General features: G+C 49.3%; 1 protein-coding gene across 2 annotated transcripts in view; it reads left to right on the top strand.

Annotated features, from left to right (window-relative positions):
* The window catches only part of MLLT1 (MLLT1 super elongation complex subunit), a 32,204-nt gene extending 17,328 nt beyond the window's left edge, over positions 1-14,876 (top strand). Inside the window, exons 5-12 of one of the 2 annotated variants that reach the window (XM_030966670.1) lie at positions 48-173; positions 1,385-1,930; positions 6,088-6,175; positions 6,882-6,993; positions 8,473-8,572; positions 8,754-8,825; positions 10,160-10,231; positions 10,962-14,876. In XM_030966670.1, the coding sequence (XP_030822530.1) occupies positions 48-173; positions 1,385-1,930; positions 6,088-6,175; positions 6,882-6,993; positions 8,473-8,572; positions 8,754-8,825; positions 10,160-10,231; positions 10,962-11,090 (1,245 nt within the window). In that variant the 3' untranslated portion in view covers positions 11,091-14,876. Of the gene's footprint in view, positions 1-47; positions 174-1,384; positions 1,931-6,078; positions 6,176-6,881; positions 6,994-8,472; positions 8,573-8,753; positions 8,826-10,159; positions 10,232-10,961 lie in introns of both variants that reach the window. The other variant, XM_030966669.1, reaches the window with a different exon arrangement.
* Positions 14,877-15,205: the final 329 nt, after the last annotated feature.

Here is a 15,205-nt window from a genome sequence, read left to right as displayed (position 1 = left end):
TCCGTGAGACTTTGTGCAGACATAATTTCCCTCCTCTTTATTCCCAGGTAATGGTGATGCCAGAAGGAGCAGAGACTGTTTCAAGGCCAAGTCCTGATTATCCAATGCTGCCCACGATACCTCTCTCTGCCTTCTCTGATCCCAAGAAGACCAAACCCTCCCATGGGTCAAAGGTCAGTGCAGCACATGTTTGGGTCAGCCTGAGGTGAGGGAGTCTTTCAGGCCAGGCTGCTGAGAGCTTGTTCAGCAGCTGTTCCTGGCTGCTGCTAATTCTGAACCTCCTTGTACTCTGCAGTTCAGTAGTTAATGGTCTGGAACTTCCCAAGCCTCTAGGAGGCTTTTTTATGATCTGATAGACCTCTCTCCAGGGAAGTTTTGAAAAGAAAATTAAATGTGCCAGACTGGGAATTTTTGGTGAATCGTTTCGTCCTTAAAGGCAGATGACATCCTCTCTGATTGTTCTGGTTGTGTCCCTGATGCTGAGGATGGGTTCTGGGGCTCTCTCACTGCCTGCCATGCCCTGCACCCCTTGGCAGGAAGGCTGAGTGGAAAGTCAGCCCTTCCTCTGTCCTCAAGGCAGTGCTGGAGAGAACATCAAATGCGCTTCACTTGGTCCAGTGGGTGCTTTCCACACTGGATGTTTGTGTCCAGCAGTAGCCAGGGCCTGAGACTTCCAAAGAACCTCAAGTTTTTTTGGTTTTTTCCCTTATGTACTGAAGCTATTTTTGTATAATCCTACATGGGGGAAACAATCCCCGAGCAATGTGTTTTGGAGCGGATTACATGCACTGTGTCAGCCTGAACAGTCACAGGTATTAACAACAATTCATTTCCCAGTGTAATTCAATTCTGATAGCCATGTTCTTCAGGGCTCTAAACACTCTGGCACTTCAGTTATGCCTTCTGATGTTATGAAACAGAGTGAAGATGACTTACCTGTTAGTGGCTGATTTAATTTTGGTCGGGAATTAAGCACTGGAAAACACAGCAGAGGAATAAAGGGCTCTGAGATGAGCTCTGGTGAAAATTGCCAGTTGCTAAAGAGACAACATTCTCCTGCTTCCCTTCCTCCAGGGTGCTCTCAGAGCTGCATCTGTGTTTGCATTCAGGTTAAACCTGAATTAAACATCTGTAGATGTTTCTAGACCTTTGACTGAGCCTGGAAAGGAGCAGAACATGTTTCATCCTTTCCTAAATGTTGAAGTGCTCACTGCCAGTGTGTGTGCAGCAGCTTGAGGGAAATGGGGATGTTTACCTGGGCATGTGGGGGTGGATTTCTGCACAGAACAAACATTGCCATGTGATTTATGAGGATGTGTTTTATCATTCTGTGCAGAGCTGCAGTTTCATACCCAGCTTGCATGTTTCTGTTGCTGAATTTTAGGATGCAAACAAGGAAAGTAGCAAAGCATCCAAGCCACATAAAGTAACCAAGGAGCACAGGGAGAGGCCTAGGAAAGACTCTGAGAGCAAAAACTCCTCCAAAGACCTTGAAAGAGAACAGAACAAGCCTTTGAAGGACTCCTCCAGAAAACCAACTGAGAACAAACTGCCTAAGGAGGAGAAGGCACCTCCAAAAGCTGCTTTCAAGGAACCAAAACTGGCTGTGAAGGAGACCAAACTGGAGAACACCTCTCCAAAGGGGGGGCCACAGCCGGAGTTAAAGTCTTCCAGCAAGAGGCCCTCCAACGTGGAGTCACCAAAGCCTAGTGCCAAAAAACAAAAAAAGAGTAGCTCCAAAGGGGTAAAGAATATCCTGGGGACATCTCCCAGAACCTCGTCTTCCTCATATCCAGAGAAGAAACAAACCAAGGAGAAGATGAATGCCAAAGTGGAAAAGGTAAAATCCGAGAGCGAGGCCAAGGAGATCAAAAAGCCTGTGGAAATGGAGGAGTCAAACTCAGAGGATGAAACTTCTTTCAAGTCAGAGGTGAGTAGGGATTTATTCTTTACCAGAGTGTGGAAGGATGATAAATCCCTGCCTGGAAAAGATGGTAAAAATAATCTCTCGGAGAAGATAGAGCAGCAGATTGGTAAATGCTTAGGCTGGGTTGCCTCTTAAATAAAATTCTTCTTTGAAACTCCAGTCAATATTAAATGTTCCTCCTGTGTGGTTTAGCTCCTGTTTCAGATACAAACTTACTGAAATTTTTCTGCAGAGAGTTACCTAAAAATCAGAGTTTAAGGTTATGGTCCCTCATTCATCCCTTGCAGTGACGTCTACAGAACTACAAGAGATACAGAGACACTTTCTGCCTGCTGATGATGGCAGTGTTTTAGAATGTGATCTTATTTCAGAAAAGAAGGAAATCATCTCCGTTTTGGTAATGAAAAAAAGCCAGTATTAAAATGTAAATAAAGCCCCTCTTCCTGCCGTGGCCTGTAAGAAATGTGCCATTGGCTGAAGCTCAAAATACAACCACATGCCACTAAATCTAAATAAGTTGTGTTGTGAAACATAAAACAAATTTGTTCTTGTACTACTATTTTTAAAAGCTGTCTAAATATTTTTTTCCTTTTTACAACTGAGAACATTCCTCATCCTCTGTTTTCTAAAAAGTGTTTTCCAAAAGAAGGCAAAAAAATGCTAGAAGGAGCAGACAAATCCAAACTCTTGCTACTTTTCACTTGTATATTTGTTATAAAGGAGCCATATATCTTGTAATAGGGTTCACAGGATAATGTCATGGGAATTCTGGAACTGGTTCCTCCTGACCACTTTAAGAAAGGTTTATTTTATTAAGATTAATTTTCTAGGGACAGTTTGTATTATGATTTAATCAGCACTGTGATACAACAAGTATTGATGTGTTTGTCAGGAAGGGTTTTTCCTGTAGGACTCCCAGTAGAAGAGTTCATTGGGCAGTGTTCATTCCACTCTGCAGAGAAGTCCCATCCCTGGCAGTGCCCAAGGCCAGGCTGGACAGGGCTTGGAGCACCCTGGGATAGCGGGAGGTGTCCCTGCCATGGCAGGGGGTGGCACAAGACGAGCTTTATGGTCCCTTCCCACCCAAACCATTCTGGGATTTTATGACTTTACTTCCCAGATGGATAAATTTCCACATTAGGCATTAAGAAGAGGCAGTTCCTCTCTCCTTTTAGCCTTTCACCAAAGTGCAGCAGTGCTCAGCAAGCCCCACATTTCAATTCCAGATATAGCCCTCTTTGCAAACCTGTGACTGTGCAGATCCCCGAGTGTCCTTCGCTGTCCCCGAGGTGTCCCCATCTCCTCTGATCCCAGCAGTGTGAGCTGCTGGTGCTGCCAGGCTGTCCCTGGAGCCACAGCCTGTGACAGTGGGGCTGAGCATCTGCCCCGGTGTGTCCCTGCCCCGGTGTGTCCCTGCCCCAGTGTCCCCTTGTCCTGCCCCGGTGTGTCCCTGCCCCAGTGTGTCCCTGCCCCAGTGTGTCCTGCCCAGTGCCCTCTGGCCCAGCTCCTGCTGGGTGCTGGGGACACTCTGTGTGACAGACAGGGAGTGGTGGCAGAGGTTCCTGTGGAACCTGAGCCCCAGGCACAGCTGCAGAATGTCCTGGCAGCAGCACCCAGGCTCTGGATCCTCTGCACCCTGGGGGATGTCCCTGTCCCCAGCACTGGGAGCTGCCCCAGGGTTTCTGCTGGCGCTGCTGTGTGGGGCCGGTGGGAGCCACATGACTGAAGAGAGGGAGCCGCTGGGGGTAGAGCAGGGCCTGGAAACTCTTAAATCAGCTCTGCTGCTGCAGCCAGGGGATTGTGCAACAGCTTGGGGCTGCAGCTCCATGGTGGCTCCCAGCTGACGTCTTTGCAGGCTGCTGTAGAGAGGGGGACAGTGCAGAGTTTCTCCTGCTGTTTCAGCTCCTTGGCCTTTATTCTTTTGGTTTTTTTAAAACTTTTTTTTTTTTTTCCTTCCCCCACCAAGTCCAGTTCCCTGAACTGGCCTCATGCTTGGCTGCCTCAGTGCTGACAAAACGGGGAGGCAGGGATGGGAGGCAGTGTTGCTTTTTGCTTTGGTCACATCCCAGTGACAGTCACTGAGTGTGTCCATCTGCATCTTCCTCTCAAAGAGCTGATGGCCTAAATGGCAAAAGGAGAGATGGGTTATCTCCAGCAGCTGCTGCTTAGCTCCTGTTAAGTTAATTATAAGGGATTTTTAAAGAATTTAAGGGAAGACCTGCAGATTACCAGAAATGAGGGATCTAGGATTGGAGCTGTGGGTCAGATGCAAGAGCTGTGCTTAATTAGCTTGAAAATATTCATCAAATCCCACCATGGTTTGGGTCGGAAGGGACCTTAACTATCATCCAGTGCCAGCCCTGCCATGGCAGGGACACCTCCCACTGTCCCAGGCTGCTCCAAGCCCTGTCCAGCCTGGCCTTGGGCACTGCCAGGGATCCAGGGGCAGCCCCAGCTGCTCTGGGCACCCTGTTCTCTCTGCTCTCCACTTCCACATTGGAATTTCCCTAAACAGCCAGGGCTGCTGCAGTGTTCCAGTAGACCTGATATTGGAATTGTTAAATTATTCTGCTTTGCTCCTGAACCCTTCCCAAGGGTTATAATACCATTTTTGACACATTTTCCTCCTTCTTACAGTGAAATAATGAAAATATTGACAATATTTGGTTGACAGTGTGGCCAGCAGGACCAGGGCAGGGATTGTGCCTCTTTGTGCCTGTCTCAAGGTTTTGTAGTATTAACCCTTCCTGCGTCAAATTATTTATCAGTGGCTGTGTGTGATTCTTCAGCATCAGGAGTAGTAAGTGGATTCCTAGGAACAAAACAGTGAAACTGAAATGCTGATTTCCAGGGAATTACTTTTAAAAAGGCAAGATATTACAGTACTTTGAGAATCTTCAATCTAGAACCGGCCTGAGTACCAAAAAAACCCATTTTAGGGGATTTTAGGAGCTGCTTGGGGGCAGAGGGAGTTGCTGTGGCCTCTTCTGCCCTCTGGTGGTTCCCAAGGCTATTGCAGGTGATTGCTGCCAGTATCGGATTTATGATTAAAATTTTCCCAATCTTACCTGGAGGCTGCTAAAATTCCTTCCTGGATGCTGCTAAAATTCCTTCCTGGATGTTGAACCAGTAGTTCATTTACTCTTCACTCACTCTGACTGCACAGGATACTCCTGTTATTTCTGCCCAGTGCTGAAACACAAATTTGGGTCACAAGGGTTGAGTTGATCTGTTGTTTTCACACTTAAGTGGAGCCCGTGGATCACTCAAACTGGTGTAGAAACACTGGGTTTAGTATACAATAATAATAATTTAGAATTAATTTTGAGTCATGTGAGCTAGTTGGGATAGACATCTCCATATCTGTGAGGAAAGGGGTAGAGAACTGGGATTGTTCATTGGAGAAGTGTTGGGGTGACTTCATTGTGGCCTTCCAGTGCCTGAAGGAGCCTGCAGGAAAGATAAACTGATAATAAGGGATGGAGGGACAGGACACCAGGAATGACTTCCCACTGCCAGAGGGCAGGGCTGGATGGGATATTGGGAATTAGGAATTGTTCCCTGGCAGGGTGGGCAGGCCCTGGCACAGGGTGCCCAGAGCAGCTGGGGCTGCCCCTGGATCCCTGGCAGTGTCCAAGGCCAGGCTGGACAGGGCTTGGACCACTCTGGGATGATGGTTTGGATTAAATCATCTTTAAGGTCCTTTCCAACCCAAACCACTCCTTGACTCTGTGATTCCATGGTCAGTGATCAGTCTGAGGTTCAAGGGAATCTTGGTGGGTACAATAAATACAATTTTTAAGAGGGTTTGGGTAGTTATGGCTTCTGTGCTGCTCATGTGTCACACTTCAAAGTAAGGGCTTTAATTTAAATGTTTTTCAGGTGCTCCATATCATTATTTGTGGGGTTTGAACCTCGTGGTGTTAAGGGGTTTGATGTTGCTCCCAGGAGTGCTGAGCTATATCCTGCCAGATTCCATAAATGTTGTTTTTATTCATCCCACATTTTGTTTTTTCTGTAACCCCAAGAACTGTATTCAGTGGTGGGTGATGCTGTAGAGTGCTCAGATGCTCCTGCCTCACAGTGCTTTGTGCTTTGGTTTTCTGGATTAGAAAGATTAAGATTCTTTTTCTTTTGTTTCCCTTTTATGGGGGGTTAAGTCTGTCCAGTCCAGCCCTTCCAACTCCAGCTCCAGCTCCGACTCCAGCTCTGACTCTGATTTCGAGCCATCTCAGAACCACAGTCAAGGTGTGTTTCACGAACAGTTTGTTAAAACCTTCCTTGTGTAACCTTAAAATGCTCAGGAGAATTAAATGTGCTTTTCCAGCACTATAATAATACAGTTTCTTGCATGCAGCCATGTGTTGGAGTTGTGATGCTTCAGCAAGAAAAGGCAATAATGTTATAACATCATGAACAAGTATTTTTCTTCTCTTGGCAGCTAATTTATGAGTAGGGAATCCCTCTGGATTTGGTTCTTTCCCTTTTGGCTTTGGTTTCTGCTTCAGTTTATAAATGTCTTGCTGCTGCCTGATCTGTAGAATCACCAGAACAGTTCTCCTCCAATCTCATCTATGTTTTATTAAAAATTATAAATGTGCCATTCATCACTTTGCCAGTGTGTAACAGCTCCTTTCTCAGATCCCTCCACTGATAACCCAGGGGGGGAAACTGGCAACACACTAAATGTTCCAAGTGCAGCAAATGCTGTGCTGCTCCTGTCTCCAGTGACATTTAAATCAACCCCACAGGCATGAAAAATGTCCTTTTGTTCTCCTTTGGGAGGGGAGGGAGCTGCAAAGTTTGTCAGCTCTGCTTTAGCTGCCTGCACAGGGTGTTCTTTGCCATTCCCATGTCACAGGGAGTCAGGACTGGGTTTGGGTGGGGCTGTGCTGGGTGTGGTTGGGGCTGTGCTGGCTCTGCCCTGGTGCTGAACTCCTCTCCTTGTGCCCAGGCCCCCTGCGCTCCATGGTGGAGGATCTGCAGTCCGAGGAGTCGGATGATGACGACAGCTCCTCAGGAGAGGAGGCAGCAGTCAAAACAAACCCCGTCAGCCGGGATTCCAGGTGGTAACAAATCCACAGCAGGGCTCTTTGGGTGGCTCTTTGCCCTCTGCGTTTGGCATTTTAGGGTGTTCTCCATTTGGAGAGAGGAATCAAAGGGCTCTGTGTGGGAGGGGAGGAAGGGCAGATGTGTGGGGTCACTCAGCACAGAGGTGGTGTGTGACCCGTGTTCACAGGGGGCTTTGGATGAGGGAAGAGATGAGGATCTGACTCCATGTTTCAGAAGGCTGATTTATTATTTTATTATATATATTACATTAAAACTATACTAAAAGAATAGAAGAAAGGATTTCATCAGAAGGCTAGCTAAGAATAGAATAGGAAGGAATGATAACAAAAGCTTCTGTCTCAGACAGAGAGTCTGAGACAGCTGACTGTGATTGGCCGTTAATTAGAAACAACCACATGAGACCAATCACAGATGCACCTGTTGCATTCCACAGCAGCAGATAACCATTGTTTACATTTTGTTCCTGAGGCCTCTCAGCTTCTCAGGAGGAAAAATCCTAAGGAAAGGATTTTCCATAAAAGATGTCTGTGACAGTGGTGACAGCAGGGTTGGCTGCAGAGCACAAAGAGGGGAAGGCACTGGGAGGTGCTGAGCTGAGCTGGCAGGTGTCAGTGACTGAGCCCCTTCAAACAGTCACCCAATTGTGACCCTCAGATCTCTGCAGAGCTGCTGGAGTGTGACACCTTTGATCTGTGGGGCCAGGCAGAGTGTGCTGCTCTTGGGCTGACCGGGCTCAGGAGTCACTCTCTGCCCTCCCTGTGTTGGCTGCTCCACTCTCTGGACTCAGTGACAGCTGTTTCCTGCTCCACACCCTGGAAAGAGTTGAACTTCACCTTCTTCCCTCAGGAAATGCTGTTACTGCCCAAACCTGGAGTCTCAGTGAATATTTGAACCCAAATGCTTGGCCCAGAGAGCACTCCACATTGGAAATGCTGGTGGTGGTTACCAAAACAAACAAATGTCCATTATTGCACTTGTCCTCATCAAGGAAACAGTAATAGAGGGACTTGGAAGGGTGTTTTTGTAGACCTTTAGAGGATAACAGTTCACCACAGGATACCTGTCATATCTGTGGGGCCAAAGGAGAATGAAAATAAATAGGAAATCTCAGAGGTTACACCAGCAGCAACACAAAATCCATTTGTTGCCTGTAGAAGTATCAGTGAACCTCTCATGCAGGTACTTTGTAACATTGGGAGGAATTCCTGAGCAGCTGCTGTTTGTGAAATGAAGTGGTGCTGAGTTGTTCTGGGGGAGCTGTGTGTGCCAGAGTTGAGCTGGTGCCTGTAATGTGTCACCCAAAACTCCCTGGGGAGAAATGGGTCACTGGAGACTGCAAGAATCCCTTTCTCCCAGCCAGTGCAGTAGTCTGTGCTAAAGAAGAGAATTTCACTCAGCTCTGTGTGGCTCAGCTGGCAGCTGGTGCTGAGTTTGCTGCTGCTGCTGCTCATTCTGTGCTGGTGGTTTTTCAGACTGAGCCTCAGTGACAGTGACAGTGACAACAGCGCCGACTCGTGCCCGCCCAGCCGGGAGCCACCTCCTGGGCAGAAGCTGCCCCCAGCAAACAACAAGGTATGAACCCCCTGCTTCCCACCTCCCCTGCTCCCTGCCCTGGAAATTCTTCCTTGCACCACATTTTCCCTGTTCCTGTCCTCAGCTGACAGGTGATTCCTCCCTTGCCAGCTCTCTGCTGTGACACCCCCGTGTTTCCTGAGCTAATTTCGGTCCTGTTGTTGGTTTCTTTTCCCCTCAGGCATCTGGGAGGAAAAGCCCAGAGTCTTGTAACAAGCCAGAGAAGATCCTGAAGAAGGGAACGTATGACAAGGTGTGTCCTGTGGAGAGGGATCTTCCATGAGGGCCTGGAGGGACAGGACCCAGGGAATGGCTCCCACTGCCACAGGGCAGGGCTGGATGGGATCTTGGGCAGGAATTGTTCCCTGGCAGGGTGGGCAGGCCCTGGCACAGGGTGCCCAGAGCAGCTGGGGCTGCCCCTGGATCCCTGGCAGTGCCCAAGGCCAGGCTGGGCAGGGCTTGGAGCAGCCTGGGACAGTGGGAGGTGTCCCTGCCATGGCAGGGGTGGCACTGGATGGGTTTAAGGTCCCTCCAACCCAAACCATGCCAGGATTCTCTGATTAAGGAGCTGAGCTTCACAGGATGGTTGGGCCTCACTGTGCACAAAACCACCTGAATCAGCCCAGCCTGTTCATTGTTCTGTCTCAGCAGGGTAAAAGCTTGAGTTTAACCAAAACCAGATGTTGGAAGGACAGGTTTTGGAGAGTGACACTGCAGAAATTGTGTACATTAAATAGCTGGAGCCCCAGGTGGTGTTCATAGGCAAAATGCTGGAATTGTTGTGTTTGTTTGCCCTTTGTCTGAACCAATGGCCTGGTCACTGCTGCAGTGCTGGGGCACTTCATTAAAAGGCAGTTTCATCTGGCTTTGATCTTCTAAATTAAAGATTATTTGATGCTCTGCTTTGCAGGTTTAGTTGGAACCTTTGTTTGTTCAATGAAATTCCCTCCTTCCTTGCCTCCAGGGAGGGCAGAGCAGTGTCCATTCTGTGATTCACTGATTCTGTAAATCAGTTTTGCTGATACAGACCTGTTGCTGGCTGCCTAAAAAAAACCTAAAATTAAGAAAAAACCAAACCACTCTTACCTAAGAACAATCAATATGTTGAGCCTGTGAGCAATCTTTCATTTCCTGTTGTGGTTTAGGTAAAACCCCCTGGGAATACAGTGCACTCCAAGAATTTTTCCTTACATAGATGCAGATCATTGCTCAGTAGATTGCTGGGTTTTGGTCACTGATGCTCGTGATGTTTTCAGGTAATTTAGAGTTAATTAGGAGAACCCATTGATGAGGAGCTCACACTGAGGGTCACCAAGGTGAACTTCACCTCACTGAGGTCCCTAAAGGTTCTGCCCAGTTCTTGGAGCTGGTTACAGGTGTGGGTGTCATTAAATAAAAAAAATAAATGAAAGGCCTTCAGAGCACTTGTATTTAAGGGAAGTCCTCAGTGCCCCAGTACTTTAGAAGGAGGAGGAGGCAGTAAAAAAGTAGGGAAAACTTGGGAGTGTCTGAAAGGGCCTCAAGTTCTTCTGATCCTCACTGGGGAGGTCCCTTTGGCAGCTCCACGTGTCCCTGTTTGTGTTTCAGGCCTACACGGATGAGCTGGTGGAGCTCCACAGGCGGCTCATGGCACTACGGGAGCGCAACGTGCTCCAGCAGGTACAGACCCTGGCCCTGCTGACCCTGCTGCCCCTGGGATCTGGGGCTCCAGGGACTCAGCCAGGCCCTTCCACAGAGGTTCTGCTTTGCTTTGAAAGCAAAAATACAGAGTAAAAAATAAAATCAGCTGTGCATGCAATGGTTTTGTTGGAAGTGGTACAGGAGTGTGGTGTGGGCATCTTCCCTCTGCCATGCTGGTAGCAATCCCAAAGGTGGGATCTCCTGGTCTGACTGACAGCTTGGTCTGACTGACAGCTTCCTCCTGGGGGGAGATAGAGGGGCAGGGGCTGAGCTCTGCTCTGGGACAGGGACAGGAGCCCAGCAAGGGCTGGAGCTGGGCCAGGCCTTGGCATGGAGCTCAGGGCAAGGTTCTGCCCCCCGAGGCTGCTGGGCACTGCCCAGGCTCCCCAGGGAATGGTGCCAAGGCTGCCAGAGCTCCAGGAGCTCCCAGGGGTGCTCAGGGTGGGGTTGCTGGGGTGGCTGTGCAGGGACAGGGGCTGGGCTGATCATCCCTGTGGGATCCAGCTCAGGATATTCTGTTCTTTTATGATTAAAAGGAAGCATGCCCACATCACTGTCCAGGCTGAGCTAGTCAGGCAGGCAGGAGGAGCTGGTTTGCTTTTTTTGGGAAGAGGATTCCCTTTCTGTTATGAGCCCCTCCAAGGGGTGGGAAAGCCTGGATGGGCTCTGTCCCCTCTGTGCTGTACTTACATCCATCCCCCTTCTCCAGATCGTGAATCTCATTGAGGAAACCGGGCATTTCAACGTCACCAACACAACCTTTGACTTTGACCTCTTCTCCCTGGATGAGACGACCGTCCGCAAGCTGCAGAGCTACCTGGAGGCCGTGGCCACATGACGCTGGGCCTGGCAAGCTGGCTCTGCTCTTCACCCTGAGATCCCCTCCATTGGTACCAGGAAACCACCCCATGGAACTAGGCCTTCTTATCCTCCTGCCTCACCCGAAGAAGCACTGCCTTAGAGAACAGCCATGCTCTAGGAATGCTCAGCCAGCTGCACTTTTCTTGTAGGCTTCAAACCAGCGCCCGCCTCGCTGAGCCTGTCCCCTCCCTGGCTTTGTGGGCCAGGCCCCCAGCAGAGCAGGCGTGCTGCACTTAGGCTGCACAGCGTGACCTTTTCGGTTTCCCTTCGAGCAACTGTGTTTCAAGAGCACATTTTCCAGGCATCTCTGAGCTCTGAAGAAGCGTGGATGCTGTTCCCTTCCCCTGGAGCTCGGGACCAGCCTGTGCAGAGCTCCAGAGCCGGAGCCCTCCCGCTCTGCCCCGCGCCGTGTGGGTGACATCGGCTTTGACAGAGCTGACCGGGACACTGAGGACAACAGGAGGCTCCCCGGGCTCCTGCTGGTCTGCTGCAGAGGAGAGGGGCTGCATTCCAGCTCCATCCCAGCTGGGATCACCCACTGGTTTGGTGACCTGGCTCCTGGTGGGGACAGGACCCTCTGTGCTCAGTGAGGAGGCCTCTGGAACCTGCTGTCTCCTGCTGGGCTTTGGAGATGTCTTATTTGTTCATCTGAGCTCCTAAACAAAGTCCCACTCCTTTCAGTCTGCTTTAACTGTAATAGGACTCCAAAACTGTAAGCTGTATATTTTATATATATATATTATATATATGTATGTACTGTATGTATAAGAAGGGCCTAGTTGGGTCTTATGATCTTAAGGGTGTGTTTTTCTGTTGTTTTTTTATGGCTCTGGCAGGGGAAGGCGCTTAATAAGATTTGACTCGTTTGTTCAATGCCTCTTGTGGACAATTTGTAGTGTAAGGAAGCTGGACAGCAACCTCCAGGCATCCCATGCTCCAGAAGGGGCTCATCCATCGTCTTTCCATTTGTCAGTGTTTGATAACTTTGCCAAAACATGTGATTGGTTTTGTTCTGTGTTCTCAAAGAGGAATCTCCTTACAGTGGCCCCTATAGTAGTGGCTGTACTTTGGGAAAACCAAAACAAGGGAGAACTTAAATCTTTGGACACGCCTGGGAGATGCTGATGTAAAACACAAAGTGGAGTTGGGTTTGTTCCCTCCTCCTTCTCCCACCCCCGCTGCCTGTGCAGGAAAAGGCAGAAACAGAAACACTAATGCAGCCCCTTCCTGGATTTCTAGTTAAACTAGTATTGACCTCCAAGTGTTGTCCAGGTGGGCACGGGCAAATCCCAGCCCTCCCTCCAAGCTGTGTTACACTCCTGGTCCCTAAATTCAGTATTTGCCCAGGAATTGCTGATTTTTCCAAGGGCTGTGGGAAGCTTTTGCCAAATGGCCGTGGGGCACAGGCGGCGTGGGAGCCCCTCTGCTCAGGGAGGGCTGCACCCCCCCAGGTTTGCTGTCCCTTGTTTTGGGTTCCCCCTTTCTTTATCATGGAAATGTTGCAACTAATCAACTGAAGTGGCAATATGATGATAAGCTTGTTTGAGTTGGGTCATGTTGACCCGATTCCCATTAATTTTGTCCTTGTACCACCTTTCATGTGTCGTGTGTGTGTGTATATATATATATATATGTGTGTGTGTATATATATATATATATGGAAGTTCAAGCTCATGCCAGGTGCAAACCCTGTCACGCCAGTGATCTCAGCTCTTTTCTTTCTTGCTGGACGATGCCAGGGCTGGATAGAAAGGCCAGAGAAGGTGGAGGGCAGGGAGCAGAGGGGGAGGTGGCAGCAGGACACCCACACTGGTCACAGCCTCGTGTCTCTGCGGGGCTGTGCCAGGGGGAGGCAGCTCTGTGCCCACACTGGCACCCTGGGGTGGGGCTGGTGGCACTGTCCCATCCCCAGAGCAGCAGGGGTGGCCGGGCTGAGCCCCAGCTCCACTGAGTGCTGCTCACTCCTCCCACAGCTCCAGTCCCAGCACTTCCAGACTGTCACAGCTCCAGAGCTGCCCCTCAAGGGACTGGAGGTGCCACCCCCGTCCTGCCCCTACCCCAGGCAGCACCCTGTGGTCACAGCTCCCAGCCCACCTGTGGGAGGCTGTTCTGAGCCTGCCATGGCATCGTCCTGTCCTGGAAGTGACTTTGTTGGTCAGTCTGCTGAGCATTGATAGGGATTTTGTTTGGTTTTTATAAGAAGTATTTTACACATGGATTTTTTTAGACTGTTTATAATCCCCCCTGAAAACCCGAGGTAGGATTGTTCCCCAGCAATAGTTCCTCTCCATTGTGTGCACATGCTGATTTGTTACTAAAAGGTTTTTGCAAGTACTTAGTTGTTCTACAGAGTTGATGTTTTTTGGGGTATGTGGTAGCGTCGGGGAGCACAGGAGGGGTGACTGCAAACCAAGAATGGTCACATTTGGGCCTCACCTTGTGTCCCCTTGCAGTTCCCTGTGTAGATTCCCTCTAGGCTGGCTGAACGCTGTTCTGAACATGCCGTGTACAGGTTTTTGTGGATAAAGTGTTTGTTCTTGTGTCACTCTTGAGAGCATGGATGGATTATTGTACTCTAGGAAGGAGGGGGCAGTGCTGCTGTGGGCATTGCTTCAGGTCCTCGAGGATGTGTAGTAGCTTGCGTTGTTAAAAAAAGGAAGGAAAAAAAAAAAAGAATCCCAAATTGACTTGTAGCCATAATGGTTTTTCCAAGGAAAATGGGCAGGACTCTGTTCCTTTTCCCTCTGTTCCTTTTCCCTGTCCTTCGTGGTGCTGCTGCTGGCACAGCCAGGTGCTGGCAGCCCGAGGGCTTCCCGAGTTGCTGAGTTGGAATCGTGTTGGAGGTGGGATCAGGATTTGGCTCCTCCATCCTCCAGGAGGGTCAGGAGCCTCTCCCTGGCTCCTGCTCTGCCGTGTGTTAAGCCTTGAGGCTTTGATTACTGACATTACCATTAGAAAAGTTTAACAAAGAGAGGAGAGGAAGGCTGGCTGGCAGCAAAGCCCGGTTTGGGTGTTTGTGCCACGGAGGGATCGAGGCTGGCTGAGGTCAGGCTGGATCCATGGAAGTGCAATGACTCTGCCACCTGTGGGATCGTGGGGTGCGGTGGGAGCATCAGAACGAGCCAAGCATTGATGCAACAATCCAGAAACAGTTCTTTTGTCAGATCTTGGACCGTGTTTGATGGTGAGAGAGGTTGAAACGTCCCTCCCGGAGGGGCCTCTCCACGAGCAGAGCCCAGAGCGGCTCCAGTTCCAGTTTTCCATTGGGGATGTGCTGGAGCCAGCTCTGCTCACAGGAGGCTCCTCCCTGCTGGCCCAGGGGCTCTGGTGATGCTGACACTCCCCTGGTGCACCTGGGACAGGTGAATCAGTGCTCAAAGGACCCACATGGGTGTTGCTTTCCTGGGGCGCGGAATAGCCATCAAAAACTGACAAGATGAGTTTGCACTCCTAAAGAAAAAATGTAAGTACTTCAACTTCTAGAGAATTTTTAATTGTATTTCTGCCTAGAGCCGAGGTATTAAATACCTCAGCACCTGAGGATTTTAAAAGTTGTGTTGGGAGAAAAGTTCTTCACTCAGCTGGAAGAAATGCAGCTGAGCCAAGACTAACTGCAAGATTAAAAAGAAAAAACACAAAAAAACTCATGTTTGTAATACGTTACAGGATTGTTTGTCCTGAATTTTAAACTTTTTGTTAAATTTGTGGAACTATGGAGGAATTTTCTAGAAAAAGTGAAATAAAGTAAGATGGAAAAGTAAAACTTGGAAGTGTTTTTCAGTTTTGTGTTGTTTCTCCAGGGACTGTACTGTGGATATTCCAAAACCTCCCCTCATGGCACAGGTAACACCATCGGGCCTGGGACAGGAAAAGCCAAGGAAAAAGGAATTGTTTTAAACATGGGGTGACTCCAATGTCCCTTAATCCATCAGAGCTTTGTCTGTTCAGGTGAGGGGTCCCTGCCCTTGGAGCAGGGCTTTGCCTGGGGCAGCTCCCGTGGGATTTGCGGGGTCCCCACTGCTCCCTTGTGACAAGGACAGAGCCCTGGCACAGGTAAAGGGTGGCACCGTCCCTCCCCTTCCCCTGCGGGAG

Source organism: Camarhynchus parvulus, chromosome 28, assembly GCF_901933205.1.
Source record: "Camarhynchus parvulus chromosome 28, STF_HiC, whole genome shotgun sequence".
NCBI lineage: Eukaryota > Metazoa > Chordata > Aves > Passeriformes > Thraupidae > Camarhynchus > Camarhynchus parvulus.
Note: the sequence above shows the minus strand (reverse complement) of the source record. Positions and strands in the feature narration are given on the sequence as shown.